The following is a 12,890-nucleotide window of genomic DNA, read 5'->3' as shown; positions in this document are numbered from 1 at the left end:
CTTTAATTCTAGTGTTAACAATATTTTTGAAGGAGCGAATCTTCTGATCTAACGAATAATTAGATACACCAAGAGAATTCAGACTATCTTTAAAATAACATAACCAGTTAAATTTCTTGTTTTGCCTCTGAGACAGTGAGAGAGTTCTGTACAAAATATTGCAAATTTTATTTTCCTTGGAGCTTATTAACTTACTCCAAAAAGTTAACACTCTACCTTCAATATGACTTAAAAGTGGTAAAATACCAAGATCACCATACAACATGTTATTAGGGGTACTCTGCTTCAAATTTAAATATTTCAACTGAAATTTATCAACAATACAATGTAACTAAATTTTCGACCCCTCCCCCATACGGCTGAGTCGTACAACCATGGCATTGAAAAGGTGCAACGGCAAATAAATAGGTAAAAACAACTTTCTGGCTTTACTAATAACAGCAAACAGAGCTTTGCGTGCTTGAGCAACTAAATGAGCCTTAGTTCTATCGAACTTGCTATGAAAATTGAATACCTAGGTATGAGAAGTAGTCAACATTTCTAAAATATTACCCTCAAATTGAAATACTGGAGCATTACTCATACCTCTCTTATTTTTCCAAAATATGACAACTTTAGCTCTGACATAGCAATAAGAGCAGACTAGAGGTCATTAGGGGTCTCTGCTAAGATGACTGTGTCATCAGCATATAATAGAAAATATAACTTGAAGAAAACTTCAACATCATTATCACTTCAAATATGACTAGCATTATCAGATAATAACTGAAGACCATGAAATTTACTAGACATAAAGCTATAAATCATTCCAGAATAATGAAAAAAGAACAGGAGAGAGATTTTCACCCTGTCTAACTCCTGTTTGACTCACAAAAATTCAGATAGAGTATTGTTTGATTTTACACAAGACTTCGCTTTATCATACATGTCGAGAATAATTTTAAAACATTTACCGTCAATATTGTAACTTAAAATATTCGCCCCAGAGCAATACGATTGACTGAGTCGAAGACTTTTCGGTAATCCACAAAAGCACAGTACAGTTTTTTTTATTATTGACAAAATACATATCTATTAACATTTTTAAAGAAAATATATTATCAACAGGGCTATAATGTTTTCTAAATTCAGCCTGTTCTTCACACAATATGTTATTGACCTCAAAAGTGTTTAACCTAGTGTTTAATAAAGATGTGAACAACTTTCCAAAACAGCTTAATATAGTTATGACCCTGTAATTGTCAGGGTCATTAATGTTACCCTTATTCTTGTACATAGGTAAAATAACACCATTACTCCAGATATCGGGGAAAATACCCAATAACAACAGACACAGGGTGATCACAGAAGCTCATCTTGAGCACTTCTTGATCTGGTGAGGTAATAAACACTCATTTTTTCCTCTAATGGCACTTCTGCTTGTAAAATGGGGGCTTATTTCATTGCAGAATGTGTTTTCAGTAAGATAAGACAAGGTTCATGTTAAAGTTCATGTGTTTATGGCAAATACAAAGACAAAACTAAAAACGCTGTCAAGGAAGCGATGCGCAAAGGATTAGTGAATTCAATCTGGCGCCATCTTACCCCATTTACTGTTTTCATATTTACATATTTTCACACCTTATTAATTGCAGTTGCGATTATATATTAGTTTAAATGGTTTGAAATTCTAGAAAATATAGTCTTGTATGTGACACATCGTCGTAATACGGTCTCATGATTGTGAACATTTGTTATTTCAAAATCCTTTAATGCATAAAGAAGTTATGGCACTGACACGAAACACAGACCATGTTTCACCTTATGGTGACTTCATGTTTTAAAGTGTAACTTTAAGAAAAAAGGAAAGTAATAAGATGGACATTAAATACATATGGCCGATGTTTGTATGAAAACTTTGAGAGAGGTAGGTGCAATAGCATTTAAGTAATTGCACGACCAAATATATGAGGACGCATATACAAACAGATCAAACAGACAGACCGCATGGTGACTGCTTTATACCACCCTCCTTCAAACATTGTTTGCGGGTTCTAAATATGAAGAAATACTACAGGAGCATAGGAAAGAAGTCACTCTCAAACAGGCATACAGTCTTTTTACCAAACTCGCAAGCACTTGTACAGAAATTAAGCAAGCATGCATACAGTCAGGAAATAACCCTGAATCTTTTTTCCTTTACGGTTATAAACAAATTCGAGAATTTATCAATGCTATTATTTTATTCTACCAAACTAGTATTGTATCTTTATCCATGAAACAGTGGACTTTACATATAGGCCATTCTTCGCGCAAGAAAATAAGTACTTTTGACGCCGACAATGTATAATTTCTGGACAAACTTGGTGATCAATCGAGTTTTTTTTTCTATAATTCTACCTGTTATCAAACTAGCACATTTCATACATAAACAAATCATGTTTAGCTCCTAATAAATGTAAATTTGTATACCTTTTAAGCAAATCAGTCACCTTAAAATGCTGTTTTTCCAACTTAAGCTGTCAGCTTATTGTTTTGATCACTCGCAAGAGGAAGAAGGGAAATACAGTCGTTTATAGGGTGTGTTATACAAACACATTTGAAGCCTTGTATACAGGTGAGCGCTTTAGGGTCAATGACCCTCTTGTTGAAAATACAGCAAAGAGATTTGGACCACATCACTGGCACCAGATCAGAAAGAAAATGCCTCCGTACGTGTATACCCTACCCCTATGTATTTATAAAAACCATGGTCATGAACGGGAAAATATACTAACCCGTTTCAATCGCGCATTTCATACCTAAAACACGCAGTGCGTTAAATGTGTACATGGATATCAACAAGTGGTAATTTATCTTCCATTGAGTACCGGTCACATTTCTTTAATACATCTTACTCTTAGAAAAACATCGCGTAGTTTATAGTAATTTCAACGTAACACAAAAAACTTGCTTGAACTTCCCTGTGAAGTTCCGTTCTAGATTAATAAACCATTCCGATTGCCTGTTGTGAAAATGTTGTCAATCGTCACTTTACTACAGTGTTCGCTAAAATGTGAAAATTGCAGCAAATTGCAAAATGAATAAAATAACAGAACAATGCAGACCAATGTACGATTTCAAATAAATATCGTATACAAGAGAATTTCATTCATCATTTGAGTTTAGTGTAAAATTGTGATTTTTTTAAATTCTTGTTTGTTGTTACTTTCCCAAACATGTGCACATGTCGTGCCTCTAGCACGGTTAGTTCATTTGTCGTATAGGTCTAACAAGTTTTTTTGTAAACGTTGACGAAAGCATAAAATATGTTGATAATCTCAGCAAATAGGAATATTGAGACAATGTGTTGTGCACGATGAAGATAAATTACGCTTTTCAATATGCTACATACCCATTCACCGAACTGCGCGTTTAAGTTGAGAATGTACCATTGAAAACGGGTTAGTATAATTTCCCGTTCACGACCATGGTTCTTATAGAATACCTAGGGGTAGGGTATAACACGTACGGAGGCATTTTCTTTCTGATCTGGTGCCAGTGGACCACATGTATAATGTTTGATACAGATTTCAATCCCTTTACTGTATTACTGACCTACTTTCTTGTTTTTGAAATTAAAGCAAAGAAATTTGGACCACATGTAATGATGTATAATGCTTGATACAGATTTCAATACTCACCTTGAATAGTCTTAATCTTGACTTACTGACCTACTTTCTTGTTAATCCTTGGCAGAGGGATAATAGGAATGGTCTGCGTCCGTCCTTCCGTCCGTCCATCCGAGCTCACATTTGCATACTTAGGTGGCTATAGGAACAATGTGTAACTGTACTATTTCTCTTTGATGTCATTCATTCCGTAGAGCTTTTATGTGCTATTTTCTCCTTACGTGGCTAAAAGAACAATAGAGAGAACAAAAAGTAGCCACATAAGTATCTATGTGAACATCGTCCGTCCTCGTTCGTCCTTCCGTCCGTCTTCCGTTTCCGTCCTTCGTCCGAGTAACAAAATCGTGTCCGTCCATATCTCCTAAACCCTTGAAGGATTTTCATGAAACTTGGGTCAAATGATCACCTCATCAAGACGATGTGCAGAACCTATGAGTCAGCCTTGTCGGTTCAAGGTCAAGGTCACAACTCAAGGTCAAAGGTTTGAGCCTGCCATTTTGTGTCCGCTCTATATCTCCTAAACCCCTTGAAGGAATTTTATAAAACTTGGGTCAAATGATCACCTCATCAAGACGATGTGCAGAACCCATGATTCAGCCATGCCGGCTCAAGGTCAAAGGTTTGAGCCTTCCATTTTGTGTCCGCTCTATATCTCTTAAACCCCTTGAAGGAATTTTATAAAACTTGGGTCAGATGATCACCTCATCAAGACGATGTGCAGAACCCATGAGTCAGTCATGCTGGCTCAAGGTCAAGGTCACAACTTAGGGTCAAAGGTTTGAGCCTTTCATTTTGTGTCCGCTCTATATCTCCTAAACCCCTTGAAGGATTTTCATCAAACTTGGGTCAAATGATCACCTCATCAAGGTGATGTGCAGAACTTATGAGTCAGCCATGTCAGAATTACAATGATTACTAAACAACCACAAAATTAAAATTACATCTGCAAATACAGGTGCTAGAGTATAGAAATTTGCTGTGACGGGCGTATATTGTTCTGGCACTCTTGTTTATTCTTATGAAAAGTGTTGAAAACCTGGTTTCGTGGCATTGTTGCGTTTCTTGTTTTAACATATTTCAATTGTTATCTTGAATAATCTTTGCCATGGCCTACTCACCTAGTTTTTTGTTTTTGAAGCTTTAGCAAAGAAATTTGTTCAAGCAAGCAACTAAACACAGGTGAGTGATATAGGGCCATCATGGCCTTGTTGTTCTATTACAGGTTCATGTTGACAAAGAAACTAGTCAGATGATACTATCAGGTATGGGAGAACTACATATAGAAGTGATTAAACATAGATTGGAGAAGGAATATGGTGTTGAACCATACCTAGGTCCACTACAGGTATGTAACACTTCACTTTAAGAGAACCTCATTTATAGGTGAAAGAATGAAAGGTAAGAGTAGACTTCCTGCTGCTTCAAATATCTATCAACAAGTACATTTTTAGGGCATGAACTTTGTTCAGGGTGAACTATTAGTATAGGGTGATGGTCCAATGTCTGTTTAACATCATCCCTCATCCATCTTCCTGCGTCCTGTGTCCTGCGTCAACATTTTTAGCTCTCCTGAGCACAATGTGCTATTGTGATCACTCACCGTCCAGCAGTCAAGTCGTCCTTCATTAACATTTGTGTAAAAGCGACATATCCTCCAAAACCACTTAATGGATTTTGATGAAACTTGGTCTGGATGGTCCTCTACCAAAGTTGTTGAGATGGTTCTGCTGGGTTGCACATAGGGGCTGCCAGAGCTAAAAGCAAAAAAATCTTCAAACAACATCTCTTAAACCAATGGTCCGATTTCAAAATAATCTCACACAAATGGTCACCCTCTACCAAGATTGTTTCAAATAATACTGATTCTTCAAAACATAGCCACCAGGGGGTGTGGTCACTTTTCCCTTTATGTATCTAGTGGAAATTAAAAAACTTCTTGTGTGAAACTGTTGGCCCAATTTTAAAATAATTTCACACAAATGGTCCTTGTGTGACCCTCTACCAAGATTTTTATACACCCGTCTCTGAAAGAGCAGGGCATATTATGTGAACACCCGTGGGTGTGGGTGGCAGCGGGTGGACGGTCAGCGTCCAAAGCATGTCCGCTCTTTAAGTCGAACAGTTTTCTTCGGATCTTCACCAAACTTGCTGACAGTGTTTGTGGGCATAATATCTCGGCCAAGTTCAATACCAGCCAAATGGTCCCAGGCACTTTTGGATTATGACCCTTGAATTACTTAAAAAAACTGCAAATTTAGCCTTCTAAGTCTAACAGTTTTCATCCGATCTTCACCAAACTTACTGACAATATTTGTGGGCATGATATCTAGGCCAAGTACGATAACTACCCAAATTGCCTTAGGCACTCTTGGATTATGCCCCTTGAATTAGGCCAAGTTTGATGACGGACGTATTTTGTGAGTCTGGCACTCTTGTTCAAATTATTTTGATTCGTCAAAAAATATGGCCGCCAGAGGGCATGGTCACTTTTCCGTATATGTATATAGTGGAAACTTTAAAAAAATTCTTGTGCCAAACTGCTGGAATTATTTTGAAATGATTTTACACAAATGATTCTTGTGTGATCCTCTACCAAGATTGTTCAAATTATTCCTATTCGTCAAAAAGCGTGGCCGCAAGAGGGCGTGGTCAGTTTTCCCTATATGTATATAGTAGAAACTTAAAAAATCTTGTTGTATAAAACTGGTAGCTTGATTCTAAAATAATTTGACACAAATTGTCCTTGTGTGACCTTCTGCAAATATTGTTCAAATTTTCTGATTCGTCAAAAAATCATGGCCGCTAGAGGGCGTGGTCACTTTTCACAGTTTCTTTAAACAACATCTCCTCCAAAACCACTGAATGGATTTTGATAAAACTTCATACAAATGATCTCTGGGTAGCCCTCTTTCAAAGTTGTTCCAGTTGTTCCAGTTCATTGAACATATGGGTCTTTTTGGTTAAAAATAGGTTTTCAGCTATCAGACTTTAAAAATCTTTTTTTCTAGAGGTTTGATATTTGGCATGTGATACCAGAGTTGTACTGTCTACTGTAATTGTTCAAATTATTGCCCTAGATTAAATAATGTGTTTGACATGTAGAACATATAGGCTAACGCAGAAGAAACCTAACTCTGTACTTCTACCATTACGTTATACAAACACACTTGAAGCCTTATACACAGGTGAACGCTTTATGGTCAATGACCCTCTTGTTTCTAGGTGTAGTATAATATTCCACTACTTTTTCAATGTTAAAGCTTTTTGCATAATAATTTTGCGATTTTCTTATGAAATGTGAATTATGGCAGCCATCTTGAAAAGTATTTTTCTTCACACCAAAATTGCAATCTAAGTCAATGTGCAGATAATCTAGGCACTCCGAACATGTCATTGTCACAAAATTGTTACATTTCACATAATGTAGCTTTTGTGATCACTCACCATCCGCCGTCTGTCCGTCCACATCTGACATCTCCTCTGAAACCTTGTTGTGGAAGCAGAAGAAACTTGGCCAGGATGTTCCTTGGGTGGTCTTCTTTGAAAATGTTCAAGCTGATCTGCTTGGTTGCACATAGGGACAGCAAGAGCTTAAAATAGAAAAGTCTTCAAATGACGCTTCTCCTAAAGCGCTAGTCTGATTTTGAAATAATTTCACACAAATAGTCCTTATATAACTGTCTACAAAGGTTGTTCAGGTTATTCTGATTTGTCAAAACATATGGCCGCCACAGGGTAAGGTCACTTCTCCCTATATGAATACATTGGAAAAATCTTGTACAGTGTATGTTTTGCTTCAGGTAAAATTTTGCCTATATTTTCCTTATTACTTGACAGATTTTCATGTAATAAAGTGTGTCAAAGACATTAAAATGAGTGCTCAAGATTGTTCAGATTATTTTGATTCCTCAAAAAAATGACCTATTGTTCAAATTATTTTGATTCCTCAAAAATGGCCACCATGGGGCATGGTCAATTTTCCTAATTTTAAAAATCTTGAGGCCAAATTTTAAAATGATTTTACACAAATGTTCCTTTGGTGGCCCTTTACGAAGAGTGTTTAAATGAATCTGATTTGTCATTAAACATTAGGCTGCCAAGGGGCATGGTCACTTTTCCCTGTATGTATATAATGGAAATGTTATGAATCTCCTGTTCAGAAACTGCTGCCCCAATTTTAAAAATATTTTACACAAATAGTTCATGTGTGACCCTCTACCAAGATTGTTCAAATTATTCCAATTTGTCAAAAAGCATGGCTGCCAGGAGGTGTGGTCACTTTTCTCTATATATATGTACACGGTGGACAATCACGTGACTTGTGCCGTTTCAACTTGGGTATCACGCCAAGCAGAATTTGTAAACAAAACAGGGTTTTTGAAGGTAAAGTTTTTAAAGATATATTTTTGTAAAATGACACCTAGCTGGTGCAAGTCCTTATATCAATGCGTACCTCCGGTGATATAACATATGTCCATGTCTGCTTTAGTTTTGCTGGTAACCTGGACAAACCGCAATGCTTCCACAGCAAGTGTATTTTCAAATGTTTGAAAACCAAACCCAAGCGACTGTTCCTTGATAAATGACCAACTAGTTGTCTCCGCTGCGTTCTCTTTGATATCTAAAATCATTTTGGTAGGATTTTCGCTCAGAAAATGGTGTATTTCTGGATAGATCGGCGAACTGGAAAAATGTCCGTTTGAAAGTCCAAAAGCTCTCACAGAAAGCACTATGACTATTTTAAATCACGATTTTCTCGTTCCTTTCGTTGAATGCAATGCCGCAATTAACGCAGGTAACGTTTTTCCCTACCAATGCAATACTTTGTAAAGTTTACTGCACGTGGATAGTGATATTTGCAAGAAAATGTGGGTAGCTCAAAAACATACTTTATACCAATGCTGTCACATCAAGCAAAAATCTTTAGCTGACAGTTTAACCACTTCCTACTGTTAATTTTGCCAAGAAGATAAAGCAAAATGATTCTTATTTGACATATAGTCCTTTTCCAGTTTGATTTCACATGAATTTAGTGTGTATCGAGACAACACTTAAATAATTCAAAGATATAACGCAAATACTAAATTTGCTGAACATGCAGTCAATACAAAAGGAGCATCATGGAAGGCACGTGCTGTTTTCCCGGCGAAATGATCGTCTGCTTCCCGTTCCATTTGGAAATCCTTTATGGCGTATAAGATTGCCCGATATTTACGCATATTTAAATCGTAGGGGAAAACCAAGACCACTTTTCTGTGGTACAACATGGATGGTACCTCCAATTTTTAGGTGTATTTTGACATATCTATACCTTGTAAGATTTTTTTTTTCTTTTTGGTTAAATTTCTTCCATGTTGTTCCTGTCCTTTGGACTTAGATATTTTTTCTGAGGGCCTTCTTGTCCTCAAGAGCAATGATAACAGGTGAGCGATATAGGGCCATCATGGCCCTCTTGTTACATTTCTATTAAATGGCTAAAATGCGATATTAACACATTGTGATCATTTTGGCCACATACTACTTAACGAATAACAGAAATAAATAAGATGGATAATGCTTCGGAAACGATATCAAATATTTCGCAAGTCACAGTTTTATTACTACATCGTAAAATAGCTGGCTTTGTCAGTAATAGTTAAAAGCAAAAAAAGTTGCAGGGCTACATACCATTAGCTTTAATCAGGCGACGAGATATGATTTGAAAATAACAGAAGGTAAATTCACCTCGCAAATCAATCAATCATGGAAATATAATGTTTTCTTCACATAAATATTTGAAAGAAAAATGATATTCTCGAATTTTAGAGTTTAACATTGCACTGATACATATCCTTTTTAATCCTTATTGATTTTGGCAATCTAACCAAACAATTTGACAGAAAAAAAACAACAGACAAAACACGTGTGCAACAACTTAAATACTTGTTGGGGTAGCAGTTTCGTGTCACATCTTTGCACAGAAAAAGAGTGTAAAAACTGCAGTCAGTAAGTTAGGTGTTTTATAAACGAGGACTGTCAGGGATCATTATGATACCGGGTTTCCTGCGACTTATATATTGTACGCCCGTTTGAAAAACCGGACGTATAATGGGAACGCCCCTGGCGGGCGGGCGGGTGGGCAGCGTCCACAGACTTTGTCCGGAGCATATCTTCTACATGCATGAAGGGATTTTGATGAAACTTGGCAAAGTTGTTCACCATCATGAGACGGAGTGTCATGCGCAAAAACCAGGTCCCTAGGTCTAAGGTCAAGGTCACACTTAGAGGTCAAAGGTCAAATTCAAGAATGACTTTGTCCGGAGCATATCTTCTTCATGCTTGGAGGGATTTTGATGAAAGTTGGCACAATTGTTCATCATCATGAGACGGAGTGTCATGCGCAAAAACCAGGTCCTAGGTCTAAGGTCAAAGTCACACTTAGAGGTCAAAGGATACAAGAAAGAAAGCTTTGTCCGGAGCATATCTTCTTCATGCATGGAGGGATTTTGATATAACTTGGCACAAATGTTCACCACCATGAGGCGGAGTGTCATGCGCAAGAACCAGGTCCCTAGGCAGGGTTTCAGAAATCTGCAAATTTATTGGTAGCCCATTGGGCTACCAAAATTTTAATCTAGTAGCCCGAACATTTAATTTTATTTGGCAACGGCCATTTCGGTTTATTTACTATGTGCTTCTATACCACAGTGGATGGTATGATTAAATTATTAGAGGTTTCATAATTTTAGCCATACGCACATTGTTATAAATTTTGTTCTCTTAAATAGCAATTATCAATACTCCTTTTTTCTCATTTTAAAATATAAAACTACATGTTTTTAAACTGAGAAATATTATCAGGAGTACTCCTGATAGTTATTGCAACATGGCAATAAAAAAAAAGGAATGCAAATCAATTTTTATAAACTTGCAAATTCCTTAGAACTTACTAACTTAGAGCTGTATGAATTGTAATTTATCTCAAAATTATTTAAAGTTGATCCTGTCTGATTCTAAACATCTGTCTGGTATAATAAAGGGACTAGAACCGCGTATATAACGTCTCTCAGTTTCTTGGCACTGTGTATTCACTTATCCGAATTTATGTTTGTCCAAAATTTTGTATACTTTCTGGTATTTTGCTAAATCATTGTCGATTTTTTTTTGCATGTTAGGCAAGTATTTAAACTGAAAAGCATAAACAATCAATGTAAGCACTAAACTGCCTCATAATCAAATACCAGTTCTTTCGCTTGATAAATATTGAGGTCAGCGAAACCGAAAGTACACTTTGGCAGGTGTTGCTAAAATGACGTAATTTTAAGACTGGTTTGCATATTGTTTTAAACAATACCAATCAGCTACTTTGATGTTATTGGAGCAGTCTAAAATCACTTGTGCACATGTTTTTGTAAACATTTGCCTGTGGGTACGAATAAATGGGTAATTGTTTGCAGATTGTGACAGTAGGTGGTAAGATAATTAAAGCCTCGGGCGTGTATCTTTTGATAAACAAGGGGATTATAGACAACTATCAAAATTATATTTGAAGACTAAATTATTGATTTTCGGGCTACTCGATACGGAGTTTCAGGGTAGCCCGGCGGGCACGCTCTGAAAAAATTTAGTAGCCCGACAGAATTTTCTGGTAGCCCCCGGGCTTCGGACATGGGATTTCTGAAACCCTGCTAGGTCTAAGGTGAAGGTCACACTTAGAGGTCAAAGGATACAAGAATGAAAACCTTGTCCGGAGCCTTTCTTCTTCATGCATAGAAGGATTTTGATGAAAGTTGGCACAATTGTTCATCATCATGAGACGGAGTGTCATGCGCAAGAACCAGGTCCCTAGGTCTAAGGTCAAGGTCACACTTAGAGGTCAAAGGATACAAGAAAGAAAACTTTGTCCGGAGCATATCTTCTTCATGCATGGAGGGATTTTGATATAACTTTGCACAAATGTTCACCACCAAGAGGCGGAGTGTCATGCGCAAGAACCAGGTCCCTAGGTCAAAGGTCAAGGTCACACTTAGAGGCCAAAGGTCAGATACAAGAATGACTTTGTCCGAAGCATTTCTTCTTCATGCATGGAGGGATTTTGATGTAACTTGGCACAATTATACACCATCATGAGACGAAGTGTCATGCGCAGTTCCTTTTTTTAAAATTACTTCCCTTTGTTGTTACTATAAATAGCTTATATTGCTAGTCGTAGGGAAAAATCGAGACCACTTTTCTGTAGTACAACATGCATGCTACATCCAATTATGAGGTGTATTTTGACCAATCTCTACCTGGTAAAGATTTTTGTGTGGACTTACAATTTTTTTATGGATTTTTTTTTTTTTTTTTTTTTTTTTTAAGATTATCTTCCCTTAGTTGTTACTGTAAATAACTTATATTGTAACTTTTTTATAATTGACCGTAGGGAAAAAACAAGACCACTTTTCTGTGGTTTAACATAGATGTTACTTTAAAATTTTAGGTGTATTTTAAGGTATCTCTGCCTGGTAAGGAGTTTTTTTGTGGACTTAGAAAAACAAATGACTTACAATGATTACTAAACAACCACAAAATTAAAATTCCATTTGCAAATACAGGTGCTAGAGTAAAGAAATTTGCTGTGACGGGCGTATATTGTGACATTCTGGCACTCTTGTTTCCTTATAAAAACGTTTCGGAAGAGGCTAGTGGTTTCACAAATATATAGAAATTCCTGTCTATGGATGGCGATGATATTTATGTTACTGCTATGGTATTCAGTCATACAAAGGCACTACGTTGCAGCCGGATAATAAAATGGGTACATGTGCTTTATAAACATGCGAATCACGAGGATTCTGTGCAATTGTTTTACTACATTGTATTTGTATGAGAAAAGAAAAATTTGACTAGTTTTAGGAAAAAGGGATGTTTATACAGAGAATTTGTTCTCAATTCAAGCACGTTCTTGTTTCAGCTTCGTTTCCATTTCTGGAACTCTCGTTAGCTGCACTGCATTCTACTTCTTTTCCCTGTTCAGTTTTAGTGCGTATGCGAAACAGCCATTACATTGAAGTAAATGAAATCATTGTCCGAAATATCGACACTTCGTAAAACGGTTTTGCGGAACTATTATGCATGTAGAAGAATGCTGAATAGTAGAATAGTTTTTATACGCCCGTTTGAAAAACGGGACATATTATGGGAACGCCCCGCCATATTATGGGAACGCCCCTGGCGGGCGGCGTCCACAGACTTTGTCCGGAGCATATCTTCTTCATA

The 12,890-nt window shown here is 36.8% G+C and overlaps 1 protein-coding gene across 12 annotated transcripts in view; it reads left to right on the top strand.

Moving 5' to 3' along the window:
* LOC123536251 (ribosome-releasing factor 2, mitochondrial-like) overlaps positions 1 to 12,890 on the top strand; it is a 291,825-nt gene that overhangs the window by 157,978 nt on the left and 120,957 nt on the right. For all 12 annotated transcript variants that reach the window (XR_008371956.1, XR_008371957.1, XM_053549063.1 and 9 more), the window contains one exon: positions 4,873 to 4,995. Coding sequence is in view for 10 of the 12 variants with exons in the window: in XM_053549063.1 (XP_053405038.1) it covers positions 4,873 to 4,995 (123 nt within the window). In the remaining 2 variants the exon portion in view is untranslated. The remainder of the gene's footprint in view (positions 1 to 4,872; positions 4,996 to 12,890) is intronic.

The sequence above is a fragment of the Mercenaria mercenaria genome, chromosome 1 (assembly GCF_021730395.1).
Source record: "Mercenaria mercenaria strain notata chromosome 1, MADL_Memer_1, whole genome shotgun sequence".
NCBI classification, from domain to species: Eukaryota; Metazoa; Mollusca; class Bivalvia; order Venerida; family Veneridae; genus Mercenaria; species Mercenaria mercenaria.
This window is presented reverse-complemented; position numbering and strand designations above follow the sequence as displayed.